The sequence below is a fragment of the Schistocerca gregaria genome, chromosome 4 (assembly GCF_023897955.1).
Source record: "Schistocerca gregaria isolate iqSchGreg1 chromosome 4, iqSchGreg1.2, whole genome shotgun sequence".
Lineage (NCBI taxonomy): Eukaryota > Metazoa > Arthropoda > Insecta > Orthoptera > Acrididae > Schistocerca > Schistocerca gregaria.
In genome coordinates this window covers 191,232,706-191,257,427 of record NC_064923.1, presented here as the reverse complement: position 1 = coordinate 191,257,427, position 24,722 = coordinate 191,232,706, and the positions used below count along the sequence as shown (strand labels likewise).

General features: G+C 42.5%; 1 protein-coding gene across 1 annotated transcript in view; it reads left to right on the top strand.

Annotated features, from left to right (window-relative positions):
• Window positions 1–24,722, top strand: part of LOC126266667 (glutamate receptor 1-like) — a 438,813-nt gene that overhangs the window by 328,014 nt on the left and 86,077 nt on the right. The window contains exons 6-7 of the mRNA XM_049971086.1: window positions 10,876–10,996; window positions 24,407–24,571. Coding sequence (XP_049827043.1) covers window positions 10,876–10,996; window positions 24,407–24,571 — 286 coding nt within the window. The remainder of the gene's footprint in view (window positions 1–10,875; window positions 10,997–24,406; window positions 24,572–24,722) is intronic.

Sequence of the window (24,722 nt, the reverse complement as noted above, 5' to 3'; positions counted from 1 at the left end):
CGCTCGATCTCTAAATATCTGGCGACAAATCTCAGCGCTAATAGATGCAGGTACTACGAGTACAAGGAAACAAATTTTGAATCCATGGAAAAATTCTTTTATTATTACTACTTTGCACACTGGATTACGGTAACAACAATCATATGAGTAAAAGTAATGACAGACGAAAAAGAAAGGAAAACGAATAATGTATTCATAATCTCACGATGAGCTGCGTTTTAAACGTATCAATAGAAAAGACGATAATTGGATAAGTGGTGCACGAAATGGGTTGTCGTTTCTATAGCTGCACTGAGCAATGGCAATTAAGGAGTATATTTATTTTCTGTGCCTTCCTTTGGCCTTTTCCTCCTTGTCAAATTACACAGATATCACAACGGAAGGCAGTGAGCTAAGAGGAAGGAAAAGAAAGCAGAGTTTCTTGCTTCTAAAGGCACAGTGCTGACAGTGCTCGTTAAGAGCTTGCTTTGTGACGCTGTTAGTCGCTTTTGCCTGTGGCTTAACCTCTCCCGTCGCTGGTTGAAGGAAAGCTTCACCTGGAAGATAGTACAAACGGCGGAGGGAAGTCACAATGACCTTTCTTTAGCTACCGTTCCACAATGTCCACTGCTTTCCTTTTAAATAGGCTTTTAGGATAAATACCCAGTACACGCCTTTCAGATTAACTGCACAGTTCAATTGACGTAACTGGTTTCTGATTATGTTACCGCGTTATGATGTAAATACTATACTTGAGAAAGCAATGTCTTATTCGAGGTTACAATGGACATCTTCTGGGTCACCAGTAAGCCCAGTAGAAAGCCACTGCAGCCGTGGCCGAAACTTTGGTTTCTTCAGTTCAGTATTTTACTTCATGACGCGGCGCCATATTCAGCAATTTTTATTATCAACTAAATCGTGCCGCGGAAGCCTACTCAGTTCGTTGGTTGGCTATTTCGGGGGAGGGGACCAACCAGTGAGATCATCGATCTCATTGGGAAAGGTTGGAAAGAAAGTCGGCGTGCCCTTTCAAAAGAACCATGTCGGCATTTGCTCACGTGAAGCTATTTAGGAAAATCACAGAAAACCTAAATCTGGATAGCTGGACGCGCGTTTGATGACCGGACGTAGGTATGAACCGTCGTCATCCTGAATACTAGTCCAGTGTACTGAACACTGAGACACCTCTCCCTTTCCTACGCCGTTGTATGTGCATAGTTCAAGTTATACTCTGTAGCGACCTTAGACAACCCTTGCATACCAACATAGAATACACCAGTGTCTAGTATTCCCAAATTTCTAATTACATGTTAGAGACATTGCTTAGTGTTTTCTAATAAATTTTCAGCATTTACTAAGCTTATAACGATTGCAGGTAATAGAAATATAGTGTCAAACTGTAAGTCAAGGACAGACTTAGAGAGGGCTCGTAATCAATTTTCATTCACATTAAGAAAATACAGCCGTACTGTAACTGTAACTGATCTTTTAAAATTTTCACTAATATTATTCAGGAGTGGATACTCAGATTTCGCTGGAGGCATCTCAGAAGATAACAGGGCCTCCAATAGGCCTATAAAATTCTTAGAATTATTTACTGAACAGCCATAGAAACTGGTACACCTGCCTAATATCGCATAGAGCTCCCGCGAGCACGAAGAAGTGCCGCAACATGACGTGACATGGATTGGACTAGTGTCTGAAGTAGTGCTGGAGGGAACTGACACCATGAATCCGGCAGGGCTGTCCATAAATCCGTAAGAGTACGAGGGGTGGAAATCTCTTCCGAACAGCACGTTGCAAGTCATCTTAGATATGTACAATAACGTTCATTTCTGAGGAACTCGGTGGCTGACACTTGGGGCCCAGCATTGAAATATGCAGCAATTTGCTGAAGGATTGCACTTCTGTCACGTTGAACGAATCTCTTCAATCATCGTTGGTCCCGTACTTGCAGGATCTTTTTGCGGCTGCAGCGATGTCGAACATCTGATGTTTTACCCGATTCCAGATATTCACGGTACAGCTGTGAAATGGTCGTACGGGAAAATCGCCCCTTCATCGCTACCTCAGGTATGCTGTGTCCTATCGCTCGTGCGCCGACTGTAACATCACGTTCAAACTGACTTAAATCTTGATAACCTGCCATTGTAGCAGCAATAATCAAACTAATAACAGTGACAGACACTTATTGCCGACCGCAGAGCCGTGTTCTTCCTGTTTATGCAGGGTGTTACAAAAAGGCACGGCCAAACTTTCAGGAAACATTCCTCAAACACAAAGAAAGAAAATATGTTATGTCAACATTTGTCCGGAAACGTTTACTTTCCATGTTAGAGCTCATTTTATTACTTCTCTTCAAATCACATTAATCATGGAATGGAAACACACAGCAACAGAACATACCAGCGTGCCTTCAAACACTTTGTTACAGGAAATGTTCAAAATGTCCTCCGTTAGCGAGGATACATGCATCCACCCTCCGTCTCATGGAATCCCTGATGCAGCCCTGGAGAATGGCGTATTGTATCACAGCCGTCCACAATACGAGCACGAAGAGTCTCTACGTTTGGTACCGGGGTTGCGTAGACAAGAGCTTTCAAATGCCCCCATAAATGAAAGTCAAGAGGGTTGAGGTCAGGAGAGCGTGGAGGCCATGGAATTGGTCCGCCTATACCAATCCATCGGTCACCCAATCTGTTGTTGAGAAGCGTACGAACACTTCGACTGAAATGTGCAGGAGCTCCATCGTGCATGAACATGTTGTGTCGTACTTGTAAAGGCACATGTTCTAGCAGCACAGGTAGAGTATCCCGTATGAAATCATGAAGATGTGCTCCATTGAGCGTAGGTGGAAGAACATGGGCCCAATCGAGACATCACCAACAATGCCTCCCCAGATGTTCACAGACAATCGGTGCTGATGACGTGATTGCACAATTGCGTGCGGATTCTCGTCAGTTGATTGTGAAAATTTACAATTTGATCACTTTGGAATAAAGCCTCATCCGTAAAGAAAATATTTGCACTGAAATGAGGATTGACACATTGTTGGATGAACCATTCGCAGAAGTGTATCCGTGGAGGCCAATCAGCTGCTGATAGTGCCTGCACACGCTGTACATGGTATGGAAACAACTGGTTCTACCGTAGCACTCTCCATACAGTGACGCGGTCAACGTTACCTTGTACAGCAGCAACTTCTCTGACACTGACATTAGGGTTATCGTCAACTGCACGAAGAATTGCCTCGTCCATCTCAGGTGTCCTCGTCGTTCTAGATCTTCCCCGGTCGCGAGTCATCGGCTGGAATGTTCCGTGCTCCCTAAGACGCCGATCGATTGCTTCGAACGTCTTCCTGTCGGGTCCCCTTCGTTCTGGAAATCTGTCTCGATGCAAACGTACCGCGGCAAAGGTATTGCCCCGTGCTAATCCATACATCAAATGGGTATCTGCCAACTCCGAATTTGTAAACATTTCACTGACTGCAAAACCACGTTCGTGATGAACACTAACCTGTTGATTCTAAGCACTGATGTGCTTTAGAGCAATGAGTCGCATGTCAACACTATCACCGAAGTCCACATTACCGTCCTTCAATTGGGCAAACTGGCGGTGAATCGAAGAAGTATAGTACATACTGACGAAACTAAAATAAGCTCTAACATGGAAACTAAGCGTTTCCGGGCACATGTCTACATAACATTTTTTCTTTAATTGTGTGTGAGGAATTTTCCTGAATGTTTGGCCGTACCTTTTTGTAACACCCTGTATATCTCTGCATTTGAATACCCATGGTTATACCAGTTTCTTTGGCGCTACATTGAAGCTTTACCCTACATTAAATTCGAAGCAGTGATGTTTTAACACTGGTGGCTTATACATAATATAGCAGTTATATTTTGATGACTTTTATTCTGCAGTGTCATTTTGTGTCGATTTTCCCGTAACTACGTGTTCCTAGTGATAGTTTTTGGGGTCCAAAAACATGTAGTACGAGTTATATTTGATGTACATTGAACTACGTAGCATAGAAACCTGTCAAAAGAGTTATATATGGAAACTTTCACATTTGATTTAGTATTTAACAAAAATGCGCTGGTGTATACCACCACTAATCCATGGTGTGCTGAAATCATCAAGTAACTAGATTCACCTAGTGCCAAATATGTGTAGGTTGAAAAACTGAATAGCAGAGGCTGGTCCAGCTATGGGATGTCAGAACGGTTACGTAGCCTCCCCCCTACCTTAATAGGGCATAGCCTTATATTAAAATTAGGGTATGTTTAAGTGTAAAATCGTACTATTACACGAGGTACATATCGCCTAACGCTTCATCAGTAAACCTATCCATCACTGAGAATGCGCAGCTAACGCCGATGAAAATAAAACTGTAGAGAGAATCTCGCAATACTGACTGCAAACGTAAGACCAATAAGTTAAACAAGGCTTTACTGTTTTCGACAGGAACTACTGTTAGCGAATGGGAGCGAGACACTATGTGCAACTTCGACATCTGCAACGTTTAGTGGTATTTTCAGTGTAATTAAGACACAAAGTCAAATGGGGAAGAAACGAAACTCTGTAACGAGTCACCGAAGGTCATGGGCCCCTTTTGCCAACATACGCAAAATATATCTCCGAATAATCCCTGAATGTTTGCCAGTGCAGTACTGGTTCACCATTTGTACACGTAGGATGTCCCAAGAAAGCGGAAGGTATGCAACCCCTTAGCCATCTGTGTACTGCTGATGGTCGAATTGAGCCTAATATCATTGCTGCGTAATGGCTACATTCCCCCACACAGCTCTTGTGCTCATGAATGCTACTGCGGACTTCGTGTGGTCTGCCTGTGTAGTAACGTTTTTGACAGCAGTGTGACGTGAACTAGTTGGGGGTGCAGAAATGGCCGAAGCGGTGCTTGCATAGCGCAAAGCGGATTTCAGTGGGAAAGCAGTGCAAGATTGTATGAGGAACTGTTTCAAAACAGACGTACCCGACATCATTCCACGTTCGCGGACATCAACAGACCCCTCAGGGAAGCCGCAAAGTCGCACACAGGTAATTTCTGCCTGAGGTAAACGAATGTACAGTAAAACAGTAGCACTTCGTGCTTGTCACTTGCGAATACTAGCCCTAACCTATTGCTTGTCTTCTGGTAGGTGCCAAAACGTACTCGGCCCGAACACAACAGTTGGAGGAGGATGTGCTGACAGTGTTCGAAGTGGAAACAGCCCCCAGCAATCGATAGGTGGCACAAGCGATGCTCACGGTTAAAAGTACCATGTAGCGTGTCGTCCATGAACACCGGCTCCAGCCATACCATCTATAGAAAGTCTAGATATTACGGGTGAGGGCTGCCGTCGAGGGGTACAGTTTGCGCAGTGGTGTTTACAACAATGCGTACTTCAGCCACAGTTCCCAAGCTAGGTGCTATTCACGGACGGATGCACCTTTACTATAGACAGCATACAAAAGTTTCACAGCATACATGTTTGGGTGGACGAAAATCCATGTGCGCAAATGATTCAATATCACCAACACGGGGTCGTTAACATCTGGGCTGGAATAACTGGTGACCATATCATTGGGTCGTATATACTGTCAGACAAACCTCACACTTATTAGTGATATTTTGCTACCCCGTTGGATGTAACGTCCACAAAATGTTCGAATGGGCATGCGTCTGGAATACGACGGAACTCTAGCACACTTTGATGTCATATACGGAATCATCTCAAAGCTGCATATCCAAACAGATAGATTAGTAGAGACGGACTAGTTCCATGGCGAGCACAGACGCTAGATCTGACATTTCTCGACTATTTTAAATGGCGTGGTATGAATCATATCGTGTATGGCACCTCAGCGGAGAACCTTTCTGCTCGAGTCCACAGAGCAACTGTAATACGAGGGTTGTCCAGAAAGTAAATTCGGATCTGTCGAGAAATAGAAACCAATGGGAAAAGCTTCGCAAAGATGTGGTGGGCAGTGTCTCTAGCACGCCCGTCGATCGTGACGCGTGTCTGTTTTCATTTTTGAGTGAAAAGTGAGCACGTGAAGATGCGTAGTTTACAGCGTCTCCCGCCAAGTATGAGGGCCTGGTTAGAGATTTCGCCTGTGTCATGCAGCCCACATAACATTACTGTTGAGCTGTTTCATCTTCATGCCAATTCTCGGCCGCACCCTGCACAGGCAATGAAGACGCTCCTGCAGCGCTTCCGACGAGATCACCCACAATACAGTTTGTAATTGGCTCCCTCTGAGTCTCATCTTTCCTCACAAGAAACGATGGCTATAAAGACAAAAATTTTCAACAGAGAACGCGCTGCAGGCCAGCGCAGATAACTGGCCGAAAGCACAGGCGGCTGCTTTGTGTGACGAGGATATTGGAAAGTTGATGCAACACTATGACAACACTCGAAACTGGTGCGGTGTCTATGTAGAGAAGTAGGTGGAAGGTGTACCTAAATGTTGCAAATAAAACGTTTCTTGTTTTCACTATGGTTTCCATTTCGCGACCGATAGGAACTTACTTTGTGGACAACCCTTGTACTTAACTTACTTTGTGGACAACCCTTGTACTTCAAAGACAACCGTACGTATTGGCTCGTGTGCATTAGGCTCAGCACCGCCGATGTAGACTCTGCACTGACGTAGGCGGTACGCATTTAAAAGTCCATTTGAAGTGTAGACAGCATGGTGTGCTTCTCATGTTTAGTTTGTTGGTAATGTGGAACGCACACCTATTTCAGCATCTCAGACGTTGACGCTCTCTAGCGCCATACTTGAAAACCGATCAGTATGCTTTCCCACACAACATACTAAGCGATGTAGGTGTTTTTGGGGATTCTCTATACATAGGGTTTCCGGAAATTCCTGTTACAAACTTCTCGGAGAGAGAGTACAAAGTATTCTGAATAGGAACCCAAGTATGAAAATGTACCGATTCAGATCAAATGTTTAACTTATCCATTTCTACTTGAGGAATTGAGTTAGGCATGACGCAGTGTAATTATTAATTAAATTCCAGAGGAAACATATCGAAACATCCATTTATCACTTGAGCTCATTTGTTTGTATTAACACTTGATCATCACGTGTTTACATTTATGATGATGAGATCCCGTACTCTAAGGAGCATAGGGGACGATGCGGCAAAAACCGCACCACCTACAAGTCAAGGTTCTAACGGAGGTGGTTTGCCATTGACTTCCTTCGACCGTAACGGGGATGAATGATGATGATGATGATGATGATGGTTATGACAAGACGACACAACACCCAATCATCTCGAGGCAGGGAAATCCCTGACCACGCTGGGAATCGAACCCGGCGCCCCGTGCGCGGGAAGCGAGAACGCTAACACAAGGCAATGAGCTGCGGACGTGTTTATAATATTCCAAAACAAAAAGGAACCCAGCATACTGTACGTAGAGAACAGTACTGATGCATTACTACAGCGGCTCGACGTGCTCACCACAAACGTTGTTACGTGCGGTGTGCCCACTAAGCATGTTCTGGTACGCACTCTCCCTCACACCTGGTGCCTCTTCAATTTCTATAGCGGTGGCCAGAACTCGTAGCATCATATCTTCCTCTGTCTCTACTGCAGTCTCGTAAATCTCGCAGCAAGACATATACTACGGTAGACGGATGATGTGTGCTACATCAGACGGTCACCTTATGTCGCATAATGTCTTGCGGTGTTTCAAAAATGACCGGCCTGCTTCAGCTGTTCAATTGTTTCTGGATTGTGGCGGTACACCTGGTCTTTCAAGTGTCCCCACAGAAAGAAGTCACAGGGTTCATGGTTGGCGAATAGGGAGGCCAATCCACGAAGCCTCCTGTATGTTTCGGATAGCCCAAAGCAATCACACGATCATTGATATATTCATTCAGAAAATTAAAGACGTCGGCCATGCGATGTGGCCGGGCACCATCTTGCATAAACCACGAGGTGTTCGCAGTGTCGTCTAAGGCAGTTTGTACCGCCACAAATTCACGAAGAATGTCCAGATAGTGTGATGCAGTAATCGATCGTTTCGGATCTGAAAAATGGGCCAATGATTCCTTTGGAAGAAATGGCGGCCCAGACCAGTACTTTTTGAGGATGCAGGGGCGATGGGACTGCAAAATGGGACTTTTCGGTTCCCATATGCGCCAGTTCTGTTTAATGACGAAGCCGTTCAGGTAAAAATAAGCTTCGTCAGTAAACCAAATGCTGCCCACATGCATATCGCCGTCATCAATCCTGTGCACTATATCGTTAGCGAATGTCTCTCGCGCAGCAATGGTAGCGGCGCTGAGGGGTTGCCGCGTTTGAATTTTGTATGGATAGAGGTGTAAACTCTGGCGCATGAGACGATACGTGGACGTTGGCGTCATTTGGACCGCAGCTGCGAACGGAAACCCGAGACCGCTGTTGGATCACCTGCTGCACTAGCTGCGCGTTGCCCTCTGTGGTTGCCGTACGCGATCGCCCTACCTTTCCAGCACGTTCATCCATCACGTTCCCAGACCGTTGAAATTTTTCAAACAGGTCCTTTATTGTATCGCTTTTCGGTCCTTTGGTTACATTAAACCTCCGTTGAAAACTTCGTCTTGTTGCAACAACACTGTGTTCTAGGCGGTGGAATTCCAACACCAGAAAAATCCTCTGTTCTAAGGAATAAACCATGTTGTCCACAGCACACTTGCACGTTGTGAACAGCACACGCTTACAGCAGAAAGACGACGTACAGAATGGCGCACCCACAGACTGCGTTGTCTTCTATATCTTTCACATCACTTGCAGCGCCATCTGTTGTTGAAAATTGTAACTACTGTAATTTCGAAAGTTTGTCCGCCTGAAAATGTACTGTTGTCCCAAGCATATTGCAACAAACGGTGTATTTCTACCGCTGCTCGTTTAGTTTTTATTGCCGTTTCAAATATACCGGTCATTTTTGAAACACCATATATTTTAAGGCTCATCGGCCATTTCACTATCTTCTTCTGTGCGAATGCATAAACAATGCCAGAACTCCTACGCGAATCGGCAAGAAAAAGTCGCGAGTAATGAGCATAATGTGCGAGTCAGAGGTTTCTTGCCCTCTGTAATGAAAGGACTGAGTAAAGGGATTAACGACCAACTTGAACGGATGTCTTGTGACGTCCGCCCGACCAAACGCAACAAAAAATACCAAACAAAATGAAAAAAGAAAGATAGATAGAGCGTCTGCCATGTAAGCAGGAGATGTCGGATTCGAGCGCCGGTCGAGGCACAAATTATCACTTGTCCCCGTTGACGTATATCAACACCTGCGTGCAGCTAAGTGTAGTGATTTAATTGTAATTTCAACTCTGAGACTCTTCTGTTTCCTTCGGCAGACGTGGACGCGTTACGCATCCAAACTGAAACAGTCGCAGAACGGAAACGGTACGTTTTAGGACATGAGTTCCTGTTGAAAATGTTATGCGACTACTACTTCCTGCAAGTCCTAGAAGTTTTTAACGGGAATTTACGAACATTCTGAGCATGAATGATGACAAACAGTGTGTATACGAGAGGAATTTCGAGTTCCGGTCTTTGTCTGGTAACTACGGGAAACACTCCCGAAGAGCCTGGTCGAGACTAGGAGATCTGAGCCAGTTTTGAGTGAGTTCTGAGATATCCTAGACAAAAATATGAAGCCCAAGTACATTTGACTATCACTTAATGAGTTTGAAGAGTAAAGCTGATGACGTGCTCCAAAAGTGTATCTTACCTGTGGTGTTCAGTTGGCGGGCCATACACTACCAGTATTGTCGCTAGTCTCGTGCTTATACAGCCGTGGTACTGGCTGTGATACCGCTGAAGCACACTCTATCGTTGCATAGGGCAATTTTCAATGTTTTCGTTGTGTGTACCCTGCTACTACTGAGCCCCGAGACAGCCGGGGTAGACACCGTACCAAGGTACAAACTTCCGACTCTTATATATTTGAATATCCATTACCTCACTTTATTATGTTTAGACAAAAAAAAAAAAATTCTAATAGCCCTTCTGACGACAGACGTGATAAAACATCGCCAGTTTCCCCTGTACTTTCAGTCTTGAGTTGCTTCTTTCCAACTGTATAGGCTCCCCTCTCCAGACAGTTGCTCTTACAGAGGAGTAGGGCGACCTATAGCGATCGAACGCTATGGTTCACAAACTCACTGGGTTTTGGGCTAACGTGGTTGTCAAAGACGGACTAAATAGCGTCTTCTTCGGACTCTGTGACACAACAGGGCATTCAGATCACTCTCCCACTTTATATTATAATCATCTTCCGTGGACGGCAAAGTCAAAGCATTTGTGGCATTACTGAACTAAATTTGTACGATATTCCATTAGTGTGCTATTTTTTTTTAACTCCATTGCCGTTAGCTGTCTTTGCTGGTACTAGATTCCCCTGACGATTGCGTTGTGGTGCGCAAGCCAAAATGCAATGCAAAATTTTGCAGTATAACGGTCTTATAATTCGTTCAGTAACATAATTGGCAACCAATGCTGTAAAATCGCAATAAAGTCTTAAGATGTTCAATTGATTCTTTTTAGAACATGTTACGCGTTTCGAAATTACACCCATCTTCAGACATCACAAACTTCAACTCCTTCCTGACCAACCAGGCTACAGCCTTGACAACTCAAAGAAAGTATCCAGTAACATTTGACTATAACTGCGACCCAACCAGTCATGACGAAGTCAGTTGGTTGCCAATTATTAACATGAAAATGATCGCAGGCCTCAGACGGTATTTTATGTCCTTTATAACGTTCAGTAACATCTGTGCAACGTTAACTTCAGTTTGTAGTCTCGAGTTGCTGATTATTTAAAAAGTAACTGAAAATGTGCTATTTAATATACATGACGAAGTTGTTTGTCGCAGGTGGACCAACAAGTACGTTGTCTTGGACTGCCCCACGGAGATGGCGAAGGAGATCGTCGTGACTCACGTACGCGACATTTCTTTGGGCAAGAGGACCTACCACTATCTACTCAGCGGACTGGTGAGTCAAGCGCCAGCCGACACACGTCACATTGTGCACAGCACCACTGCTTAACTTCTCTACGTGGAACTTCGTTATCGTTTCTGTACTGAAGCACTTGGTTCAGCTTATAAACGCTGCGTAGAACATTGATGATGATTGGAAATCCTACCTGTGGAAGTAAACGTAAGAAATAAATACAGCAACTGTCCTTAGTAGAGAGTATTTCGGCGTAACTGATTCGGAGATTTCCACGTTCGTATTGGCAGAGTGTGTTTGTAAGAATAATATACCTGACGTTCTGATTCAGACAGCCCAGAGGGTGCTGTGGATGTGATTTCTGGTGCGCATTTGTGTCAAATTTACTAAGCAAGATCGTAATGAATGTAATCGAAGCAAAACGGTCCAGACGGTACGGGAATGTATTCCGTTTGGGCGAGAAATGACGGGTTCCACCCAATAGAAGAAAATTTCCATAAACAACATGGGAAAAGGGAGTCGAAAGGGATTCGCCACAGAGAAATTGGAAGGTGGGGTATTGGAAATATAGGAGACTTTTACGTTAGAGTGCTAGAAAAAACCAGCTATAACCTCGCAAAATAAAAAATATTGCACTTTTAAAAACAACCACAAGCTGTACAAAGGTAGTACGTGCTTAAGTTCGGACATTCTCAGATCGTTTCACAAGTACTTCCCTACAAGGGTATCACAACTTTAGTAACGTTACCTCGGACATTCTCAGATCGTTTCACAAGTACTTCCCTACAAGTGTATCAGAACTTTAGTAACGTTACCTCTTGCCTCCAGATGAAATATTCACTGGAAAGATTTCTCGACGGGCCGATTAATTAGTAGCTAAAAAGATAATATGTGATTTTTCGTACTCAACAGCTGCGACACCGAGGCAACCCATAGTGATGAAGAACACTGCAGCTCATTAAAACTTCTGTTGCTGTAATTGAGATTACCTAATTATGGTCCATCATTGGAAAGGTTACTTTTAATTGGTACTGGATAAGGTTCGAAAGCAATAACCGATCAAACCCACGCCATTCTCAACTTAAAATATTACGAAAAGCGAGGGAAATGATGGGATAGAATATGGAGGGGCGTTTCTGACTTTCTGTTGTAATACAGTTAACGAAAGAGCACGGATAGTGGTCGATTGTTCGACTCCGAACCATCCGCCGCCAGCATCTCCTGCTTTTTCGCTGAAACTCATTTAAAAGATACAATACAAACTTATTAAATGATATGCAGAAAGTATGGTTGTCATCCTCAAAAAACGAATTCGACTAATTATGCTGAAATAGATAATGATTAAGCTACCGAATTTGCACTCAACTTACTCGTACATCTGCTTCGTACAAGGAAACACATGATAAAAGTGCGAGGATTAAGTAAAATCATCTCTATCTTTTTTCCTTAGCAACGTTGCCTTAACATGTGTTACTGTTCTAGAAAATACTTCCAATGCAAATATACACTGGAATGACAAAAATATTCACAGATTTGTAGTTAATGACACATGTCATTAGCTATATTTAGTGGTACTTTACTCACCTTCTAAAATATATCACTATGGACATCAGTTATATAATACGAAGATAATAAGAATAAAAGGAAACACTTCACTCTATTCTGAACATTGTTTCCACTTACAGATGGGTTGGTCAGCACATAGCTATCAGTACCAAACATAGTTTACATCAGTTATTACAAAATGTTCAGACAAATTGTGTATAAGTTGTAAGAATAGAAATTAAGGATGAAGGAAAACGAGACCGTAGTTGTGGTTTGTACAATTCTTTACCGACTTGTAGTATCAATGAGCCAAACGAACTTTAACTATGGAGAGCAGTCTCCCCCCGCCCTCAAATTTCTATTCACGAGTGGAAAGTGGGAATGTAAATTGTCAGTAAGCATCTAATCACATCTGTATTTCTCTAATTCTACCGCCATGATCATTACTCGAGATGTCTGTCGAAGGAGCTAGTATGTTCCTTGACTAGCCTTGGAGTTTATTCTCCTGAGATTTTAAAAGTAAGAGCAAAGCAAAAACAATTTATTTTAATGATTACTACGGAGCACTACATACCCTTTCTGTGACGTCTTCTTCGGACTATGTAACACTGTTATGAAACTCCTGTTTCTTTATTTTTTCTTTCACTTTCACAAACCTAACATGACGTAATTTCCATTCTAACTAACAACACACGAGAACCAGCCAGTATTCAGTTTTCTAAGTGACGCTTGGTTAGTATAGTCTGATACATTTCTCTGGTACAGTTCTCCCCCAATTGTATTTACATGTCAATTTCACGTTGTATAACCGAACGCGTGACTGATTCAAATGACTGATCCGAAAAATCCAACAAGAACTGCATTCACCAACTCCATTGTTACGTGACAGAGATCTGAAGAAGCAATATATCTAAAAATGTCCAGGATAAGCGTAATAAAGTTATTGGCATGGGCCACCGTTCTGAAACATTGTTGTCACTTATTGTAGAAGTTATCTGTAGCAGTTCTGCTACAAACGCCACTGACGAATCGTGACATAGTGACTTATGAAGGGAGGGCGTGAATAAAGGGTTTATATGGGTCGAAATACAGGATGGTTTTATGGAACGAAGAGTCGATAATTAGGATAGAATATTGATATTATCGTCTTCAGTTCGAAGGCTAATATGATACACATGTCCATGACTGTCTATCCCCTACATCTCTCTTCATGCCTGAGTAACGACCGCAATATATATCCATTTGAACCTGCTTACTGTGTTCATTAGTTGGTCTTCTGCTAAGATTTTTACCCTTCAAAGTTACCTTCATTAGCAAATTAACAACTCCTAAAAGCATCAGCATGTGTCCTAATAACCTTTCTATTGTTTTTGGCAAGTTATGTCATACATTTCTTCTTTTGCCAGTTCGATTCACTGCATCCACATTAGTTATTCGTTCTACCTCTCTACTATTCCCCATTCTTCTTAAGCAGCACGTTTCAAATGCTTCCACTCTTCTTGTCTGAAGTGTTTATCCTCCACGTTTCACCACTATACAACGTTAAACCTCGCACAATCAACGTCAGAGAAGTTATTCGAATGTTTAAATTTATATTCTATATTAGCAAATACCTCTAGTTCCGAAATGATATTTTTGCTGTTGCCAGTCTAAATTTTAGGTACTCTACATTACCCATCAATGGTTAATTTAGTGCCCGAATAGCAAACGTCAACTATTAATTGCAGTATTTCATTTCCTAATCTAATTATCATAGAATCTTTTGATTTAATTCAACAATATTTCATTACCATTGTTTACTTTTGTTGGTTTTCATGTCATCGCCCCTTTTCAAAACATTATACTTTCCGTTCAACTGCTCATTCCAATTATTTGCGTCTCTGACGGCACTAAAATGTCATCAGAAAGTCTCAAAATTCTTAAATTCTTCACTGTCAACTTTAATTCCCTTTCTAAATTTATGCTTGAGTACCTTTACAACTTGCTCTATGTGCAAATGAGTAACATTTCTCAACTACTGCTCCCCTTTCATGTTTTTCTTATCATGGGTCTAGTTGCAGTCTGGTTTCTGCACTAGGTGTAGATAACTTTCTATTCTTGTTTTTTTGTCGCTGCTGCCTTTAAAATTTCAAAAACCACAGTCCATGCACATTATCAAAAGCTTTCTCTAAACCTACAAGTACTATTAGGCACCTTTTCTTTAATCTATATTCTAACTCGTAGTAGTAGTTTGGCATCTATGACTTATTCATCTGACAGTTCATCAGCATTTACGCTTGTCAGCCCCTACTTTGTTTGGGATTGCAGATATTACATTCTTCTTGAAGTATGATTAATTTTCCCTGTATCACACGTCGTGCACACTAGGTAATTAATTCCGAGATAATGTCTTCTACTCAAGGAGACTTCTTTGTTCTTAAGTAATTCAGTGCTCTGTCATCCTGTGACACATCAGTAAAGTTACACAGTCAACAATGGAATGTTTGGCTAATGTTAATGCTGCATTCAGGTTCCACCTCCCTGGTTGCAAAGCACTCTGGACAGTTATGGGACCCAGGTGTGGTGTACGCTACAGCGAGCAGCGACATCATCAACTTCCAACACTGTACATGTGACATCTCACCAGTGCATGTTATGGGGTTGTTACATGTGAATTACGCTACAGTGCAAACTTTACCATTTCCTCTCACGTGGCCACCAGTGGCGGGTGTTGTGTAAGAGAACAAGAGCAAGTAAACACCCTAATTTTTGACACATTGCGGAATTATTGGTTATTTTTCTTTGAATGCTGTTAAACGAAATGTAGATTCGGTAATGTAAAATACACGGCACTAAATCTATCGTGCTATGCTACATCGCTCATCTTCTAGGTTCAGTGAAACTTGGCATCAGGGTCACGAGCACATTTTCAGTTGAGCACGTTTTAAGGAGCTTTTGCGCATGTGCAACTGGTGTGACGTAATTGCATTATGGGCCAAATGCTTACAGCTTTGATAAACAACGTGCACGGTTCACAGAGAGCACAGCTAGCCCTTACCACTCAACTAGAAGTTTATCTCAGTGCCACTAAGTGGTAGTACACTGCAGCAGATTTTTATCCTCTTCCACTTGGCATTAATCCTGCTAGTCAGAAGCACACTCTATGTCAGTTCACTCGATATATAGTAAAATTAGATCGGACATCAGCATATATTACCGTTATACTGATAGAAAATTTTAGTGATTCAGAATGAGATGTATTATATTAAGTTTAGGGTATTATCATGAATTAATCCATTCCAGGCGTTGAGAACGGTATACCAAATAATCATCGATTATGAGACTGTAGAATTTATTCATGTTTCTGACATCGGTTGGTCGTGTGGAGGGTCAGGTTCCATACATAAACAATTCTCGAAAAGCTGTCTCTTGGTTTCTTTGGCATTCTCTTAGATGTGGGATCGAAGACAGTGTACTTTTAGTCCTTATGGTTCTCAGCGCCTCATTTGAATTCTAGTCAAGTTTCAATTGTGGTAGACAGTACTACTTGTATTTAAGCATATACACCAATGGCAGTTTGTATTTGGAGCTGGTCGTTTATTGTGCAGGAACTCTGATGAATCTGTTTGAAGTGCTATCAAAACAAAATTATCCAGGGAAACTAAGCCGCAAGGGAACTAGGGCATCCCAGACCAGATCTGTTGACTGAGAAAGTGACAGAATGAAATACGGATGACTATAAGGGAACATTTAACAAAGAAGTACATAATAAGCGTAAGTTGTTGTGTGGGCGCAACGTAAGAATGTCTGATTTTCAGCCCAGAAGTTAATTCGTTAAATAATACTTGTGCTACGCGTCGGTAGATTCGTTCAAAAAAATAAGATAGCCTGAAAACTCCCACTTACACAATAATACGAAACAGGAATTAGCGAAAGCTTAAACATTATTTCGTTGTTGCCCTAAGCTGCACTTAATTATATACAAAATGACAAAATTCCACAAAAACCATTCTTTCTTTTTTCAGACAGGTTGTGCATATTGTTATTGTTATTATTAGCAGTGGCTGTAGTTGTATAAATATGTTGATAAGCGTGATTGTTATATAGCACATGGAGTTATTTTCACGTTCTCATATTTATCTGAATCTCAGAATTTGGGACCATCCAGCATATTTACTCATAAGCCGCCACTGGTGGCCGCCGATCATCGTGCATGCTGTTCGATGATACATGTCCAGAGTAACATATTTATTTGCTTTTATTCCAGTAATCATCCACTGACTTTTTTACAAACAGAGTGCGTAACAAAAAAAAAAAAATGTGGAATACCGACAAGAAAAGGAGGAAGCGAAATGAAATTTCGCGACTTGAGCGGGAGTGTGGTGTTATTGTGTTACAAAATGGAGTCAAATTTATAAATAACTAGAAAGTATGAGCGCTCTTGGCAGTATGATGCTGCACCCTATGACCACTCAATGTCATTCAATACGATCACGACGACACCCCTCGATCGACGTTAGCACTCGTGGTATCACTCATCTTCATACATGGCAGTGGACGATTGAAAATTCATGACGCTAGCTCAATTGTCGTCAATTGATTTAAATGTTATTCCCGGCTGACTCTTAATTCAATTACTGCCACGGGGGTGAGGAGAAAGAACACATCCTGGTGTTACTAGCATTATGTATATTTAGATGTTCGATTAATCTGAATGGTTTGCAATGTTCCAGAGATTCTATTTGATCTCTATGCTGACAAGGACCATTTTCGCAGATAAACATGCAAGTACTTAATGGATGTTCAGTTTCTCAATATAGTTCGTCGCACTCACACATTATACATCCACTGTAAGAACAATTTCATGCATTTACATTTTTGGTGTCCCACAATATTGGTTGGCTAAATATTATGGCGATACGTTGTATACAACTTCCACAGATATTGTTCATCGTGTAGTCAAGACTTCGTAATGTAGCCAAAATCGTGCATAAAATTTAAATGCAGTTTGTTTATTAACACTTTTCTTTTCACTAACTAAATATGAAATATGAATCGGGATTGGAGGTGATGATCCTATCCTTCTTTTCAGTATAGCAAGGTCGACATCCTGTTCTGAATAACGCGTGTCATATAATGTCCAAATATCGACACGACCCAGGCTCTCAATTCGGCACCTAAATGTCTATTGTTTGCTCTCGAAATGTTCGATGTGATTGTCTTTCACGCGCAGGGTTCAATTTAACGGTGTATCCGCAGTTTTTAGTATTTTAGGTCCGCGTCAATTAATATCTGGTAGTTAATAAGCGAACTATTTTTATGCTGGCGTGTTGTTTGTATCAGTTACTCCCGCAACCGTCCAAGGATAAGATTCCCTATAATCTTCCGTGCAGACGCGTTTCATAATTTTATAAAATGCAGAATTACGTAAACTATAGCTTTCCGTTGAGTACAACTTTCGAGGGTTCCACATCCATAATAGTTTCCCAATAGTATTTTTCCCAGCTAACACAAAGTTAGAATTATGTTGTCGGAATCATTTCCACTTCACCCGATAATAAACGTCTCTGATCACTTCGTCACACGTAATGTATTTTAAACGTGCTCGAAGAGTCTTTAAATGATCTCCTTAACGAATTTCGCAGCCGCGTACCACATTTTAATCGGCTAGCCCGATCGCGATAACTGAAGGTAGAGAGCTCAATAATGTGTTACATGTTCTTTTATATATATTAAGAAACAAACGCACCCCTATATCTTTCTGTCCCGCTTGGTCTTTGCTACTTTGCTTTATTACTTTTCATTATATTGCTTCTTAGTAATATTGTGCAGTTATTATAATTTCGTATTACTTTCCCCTTTTCAATTCTTCCAAAATAAAGTCTGTTTATCCCCGATTTTAATTAATATGATGCATGCACTGGTCTGGATGCATGCACTGATGTAGTGGGACAGGTGTCATAAAGCTGAGGTAGGCTGGACGCCAACTGTTGTAATTAATGTTTGATAGAGTACTGTGATACAGGGGCTGCTGGAGTGGAAGGCTGAACAACAAATTGAGGATAGAATATAAAATTTAATTCATTACGCAAGAAAATTCATGCAAGGTACTGGTAACAACATATTGGCATATAACTTGTTCAATTTAAATGTGCATCAGCTGATTTAACATGAATCAACAAGTTATCTAACATTAAACAAACTGCAAATATGAGATTTAAACCTTTCCTAAAATTTCAATGCTTGTAAAATGTTATTACGAAACACAGAAAATTACCAAACTGGTCACTGTATTTAAGCCTTTCATAACCTAATGGACACAATGGCTTACAGGAAATAATATCAAACACGTATAGCAATATCTGCCCACTACACCACTGTCTTACGTGACCTTGTGTGCCACAATGATTCATGGAACCAACTCATATAGTTAAACGGTAGATATTACCCACAATGGTGCTTGCGTTATAATCTTACGTAGCACACAGATTTACAAAGACAATGCAATTAATGCAGTCTGGTCCAGAATAACGAGTGCCCTACCACTGATTAAACTACTCAGAATCAGTAATGAACTGTTTTACAAGGCAACCACATTCACTTCAGACAAGTTAACATGACAGTGCCTCCATTAGAATTATACCACAGAAATCCATCAATAGTCGTAGGCCAGACAGTGATTCGAGAAGGATTGATAACAAGTTACCGTACTGTTGGCGGTTGGCACTAAACCCCTGGCGTGCGATAGCTGTGTGGGCCAGAAACCCCGCTGCAAGAGGAGCCGTTATCAACAGTACCCACAGAACTTTTTCTAAAACCATACCGTGAAATTACGTCAAAGGGGTTTCTAAAACAGTTTAACACTCAACGGTAGTGAGTAAGAGAAAAGAACAAAAAAAAAAAAACGACCACACACGGCTCTTACAATTAGCCTTGAATTATTCCTAGCTGTGATTGAGATTGAACTAATTTTAATCCAACAGGTAAACAGTGGTGTCACAGTAAGCTTAAACTGTACTTGAGTAGCGTGACAATTTGGGCGTCCCTTAACTGACATAAGTTCAGTAACAAACTGAAATGCAATTTCAAGACACTCAGGTCAGGGTATTATGAAACACTTCATCAACAATTTAAGCAAACACGCTCACATAGGCACTCCAGTTCGTACGTAAATCGACCAGGGCACAAGTCAGTATTTCGACATGCGACGTGGGAACACACTGCTCAGCAGCGGAAACCAGAATATGGCAGGAAGAAGTCTCGCTGTAACTCCACCAGATGAAGATGCACCAAACTAACAGCTCAACTTTAACCGTATTAATCCAAATGCCACTAATAAGGTAATGGCCAGTATAACACCAGCCCGTAGCCACAGCGTGAGGAAGGCTGAACTCGTAAACAGAACGAACGGCAGCGAGTCAGTGCTGCACGTCCAGCTCCGCTGCTCGGCCGGCCGCAAAGCAACTGCCACACTCACACCACTTGCCGACGCGACTTCCGCGATCTTCCAGCTACGCTCCGCCCACGGTCGCTCGTCCCATAATACCCCTTCGGTTTCCTGCACGGAATCCCAGAATCCCAGCGGGCGCACCAACCCGTGCACCGCAAAGAGAATCGAAAGAGATCGAACACGCTACACCGGAACAATCAAATCGCAGGAGCACACGGCACATACTGAAAAGACCAGCTTAATGAAGATTAACATTATTATTACCCCACCACTATATACGTAAGACATCGTACTTATTCTTCGTCAAATCGTGAGTTATACCTACGAATATCGTATCTCGCATGCATACGAAGAAAACTAAATGCTTACAGATACCTATCGCTCTGTCGGTCAGAATGTGGGCCTTCGTTCTATTAGCTACCAGATAGACACTGTAATTTACCGATCCCAGGTTTGGGATCAGCTGCAATCGGATTCTTCTATTTTTCTGAAATCACGCTAAACTGCAGAATTTTTACGACCCGTCTCCTCGGATGATCACAATGCTTTTGCTATCTAGAAGTCACTTAGCGTATCAAATGTTTAAATGTGTGTGAATTCATAAGGGACCAAACCGCTTAGGTCATCGGTCCCTAGACTTACACACTACTTAACGTAGCTTAAACTATCTTATGGTAAAAACAACACACACACCCTGGCCCGAGGGACGACTCGAACGTCGGGCGAGACTTAGCGTATCGTCAAGCCTCTTTATGCACATTGGCTATTTAATTTGCAATATTCTTTAGTTATCGGTGATGTATAGACATCATTTCATTAAATTTCAAACCTTTGCACTTTTTGCTTATAATTCGTAAAATTGTTTTCACCATAGGTCACAACTACTTCAGCGAAGTTCAGTGATGTAGTCTCTGATACGTAATGTCCACCTCCCAAATTAAATACCACACGAAAGAGCCAAAAAAACTGGTACACCTACCTCATATCGTGTAGGTTCCTGGCGAGCAACCAGAAGTGCCTCAACACGACACGGCATGGACTCGACTAATGTGTGAAGTAGTGCTGCAGGGAAAGGGCACCATGAATCCTGCAGGGCTGTCCATAAACCCGTAAGAGTACGAGGGGTTGGAGATCTATTTTGAACAGCACGTTGCAAGGCATCCCAGATATGCTCAATACTGTTCACATTTTAGTAGTTTTGTAGCTAGTGGAAAGGTTTAAACTCAGAAGACTGTTTCTGGAGCCATTCTGTAGCATTTTGTGAGGTGTGGGATGTGTTATTGTCCTGCTGGAATTGCCCAAGTCCGTCGGAACGCACAATGGACATAAATGGATTGCAGGTGATCAGATAGGATGCTTCCGGAAGTATCACCTGTCAGAGTCGCATCTAGAAGTATCGGTGATCCCATATCACTCCAACTGCATACGCAGCGCATCAATACAGAGCCTCCACCAGCTTGAACAGTCCCTTGCTAACATGCAGGGTTCATGGTTTTATGATGTTGCTTCCACGCCCATAAACGTCCATCTACTCGACACAATTTGAAACTAGTCTCTTCCAACCAGGCAACATGTTTCCAGTCATCAGCAGCCGATGTCGGTGTTAACGGGCCTATGCGAGACGTAAGGCAATGTGTCGTGCAGTCATCAAGGGTACACGAGTGTGCCATCGGCTCCGAAAGCCCATATTGATGATGTTTCGTTGAATTATTCGCACGATGACGCTTACTGATGGCCCATTTCTGAAATCTGCAGCAATTTGCGGATTGTTTGTACTTCTGCCACGTTGAACGGTTCTCCTCAGTCGTCGTTGGTCCCATTCTTGCATTTTTTTTTTTTTTTTTTTTTTTTTTTTTTTTTTTTTTTTTTTTGCGGCCGCAGCGATATCGGAGATTTGATGTTTTACCGGAATCCTGATATTCACCGTAATTGTCTTGCGGGAAAATCCCCACTTTATCGCAACCTCGGATTTGCTGAGTCACATCGCCCGAGCGCTGACTATAACACCATGTTCCAATTCACTTAAACCTTGATAACCTGCCAATGTAGCAGCACTAAGGGATCTAACAACTGCGCCAGAGCTGCGCAGACCGCAGCTCTGTATTCTGCCTGTTTACACATATCTGTAGTTGAATACGCTTGACTATACCAGTTTCTTTGTCTCTTCACTGTAACTGGCTTTAAATTTCAGATCTCACTTCACCGAACTGTTTAAAACGTTTTAAAGAATATTTTAGTATCAATTATTGGTTCCAACAGATGTCTTATCAGCAATCAGGTAAGCAAAGTCCAACTGTCCACTCATTTTTTATAAACCTAGGATAACCTCCACTTGCTCGTTAGCAAGTTAAATCTTGCCTTTAGTTATTTACTTTAGTAAAATGGCATTACTTCTCCCAGTCCCACTGCTTCAAAAGCTTCTCTTCATAAATTTTTCAAGAAAAATCAGAGTGCGTGGAGACACTGGCCCTGTGTGGCCGAGCGTTCTACTGTTGAAGTGGCACTAAGTTACTGTCGCACGAGACGTAGCACACATGGGCGCAGGTAGTTCATGACAAACCGTTCTTCAGCTCAGTTCCTACCAAGCGTAATTTGAAGTCATACCTAATAACTGCCGATACTATAACGGCAGGAGTAACACCGCTGTGCCTCTCCGTAGCATTTAAAGGATGGGAAGTGCCCCATATCGCTACCTTACTATGGTCGTCCAGGGTGGTGCTGATCGACGAGTCATAGCTGAGCACAGTGCGACGCCATTCATCAGCACCACTCCAAACTCAACCGTTTGCGCTATGGGGTTAACGGCAGCCAACGCCTGGGTCTGTAATTCCCTTGTCCAGCTGCCATTAGTCTCCGACCAATACTGCATGTTTATACGGAATGATACAGGACGTCCCTTGTGTTTATCATAAATGGTCGACTGGAACCTTGACGATGGGACGCGCGGTCTCAGGCGCATTGTCATGGTTCGCGCGGCTCTCCCCGTAGGAGGTACGAGTCCTGTCTCTGGCATGGGAGTATGTGTTGTCCTTAGCGTAAGTTAGTTTAAGGTAGATTAAGTAGTGTGTAAGCTCAGTGTGTAAGCACAAGGTCTTACCACAATTTTTTTTTTCTTGAAGATGGGGATGCCACCCTCACGTTCCCGCCGTCACAACCGAATGCTACACATATCTGGGAGCCTAAATACTGCACAATTCTACTAGGTGACCATATGGAGACCACAATAAGGCCTCCTTTCAAAATGCGTCAGGCTGAAAGTATCTAACCAAAATTGTATCCTTTTATTCTGTGAAAGTATCAGTGATAAGATTGTTCTAAATTAATTATTCAGCAAACCTGCATCTGACTGCGTCTGTGAACTTGTTTCTTGCACTCCTCCATTTTGTGAGAAATGCAACATGTATTTGACTCAGCAATAAAATTTAAGAGAATAATGCCGTTTGTGCAATGGCATTAAGATGGTACTGGAAAAATAACCTTTGGACCTGATGTTTACTTGGTTCTTTCATTGGTGGGTAACTGTACTCTACTATTCATTTTCGTATTAAATTTAAGCAAAGGATTTGGATTATGATTCAGGCTCTTAGATTGAAACGCATTGTTGTATATATTGTTAAAATTTTAAGTCATACACAAAACCTACATTTCCAACATTTTTGTAGCACGAAACAACCTTACTAAAAATTTTACCAAACGCTTACTGTGTCAAACCTTGGACATACAAATCCTAACTCTGAATATTATCTAACAAAACCAATTTGAAGTGGTTCAAGTGGCTCTGAGCACTATGGGACTTAACATCTGTGGTCATCAGTCCCCTAGAACTTAGAACTACTTAAACCTAACTAACCTAAGGACATCACACACAGCCATGCCCGAGGCAGGATTCGAACCTGCGACCGTAGCAGACACGCGGTTCCGGACTGAGCCCCTTAACCGCGAGACCACCGCTGCCGGCCACCAATTTGAAATCATTATATATCTTCTCTCATTTACGTGCTACTGTTTGGTGTGGGGCAGCGAGCGCGACCTATCTTACAGCTGTCACCACACGTCTGCTTCCTCCGGGCACCTATATGCGACTCCTCGGTTTTTTACTGCGCGTGCCCACCTCTCTTAACCATCAAAGAACCTCCAACTCAAAGATATTATACTCGTTCCACCTTGCGGTTGGCAACTACCGACTATTTTCTGGAGCTACCCTGATCAGACTTCAGCACATACCTTTCAAGGTGTTGTCTCATACAAATAGGCGTTATCTCTGTATCGTTAACAGTGGTTACCCAACATCTGACACAGTTCTCGCCCATCACACACCCTCCAGACCTCGGAACAGCACTAAACACAAACAACCCTAACGCATTCTAGTGACCGTCGTACTTATCACAGAGAACTTTCTTAAACGATTTTCTGGCAACGGCGCACTTTAGACACGGGGAGAGGCTGACACAGACAGTACATGGACTGACATGTTGCAGATAATGGACGACCACTGGGAGACCGATGTGACGGAGTACGGCGCCGTCAATATCACGGGCTTCCGCATCGTGGACGGCAGTCGGAACTTCGTGCGCGACTTCCTCGAAGGCTGGAGGAAGATCGACCCCAGCACCTCTCCAGGCGCCGGCCGGGACTACATCTCGGTGAGCAACCAGTACCACAATACAGGTTCATTCACCCAATTTATATGCAACACAGCATGGGTAAAGAAAGGAAAGGTATGGGTGGGAATGCGTGACTTCTAGCCACACATGGCATTGTGGTAATGCAATGGCGAAAGTTGAACTCTTCTAC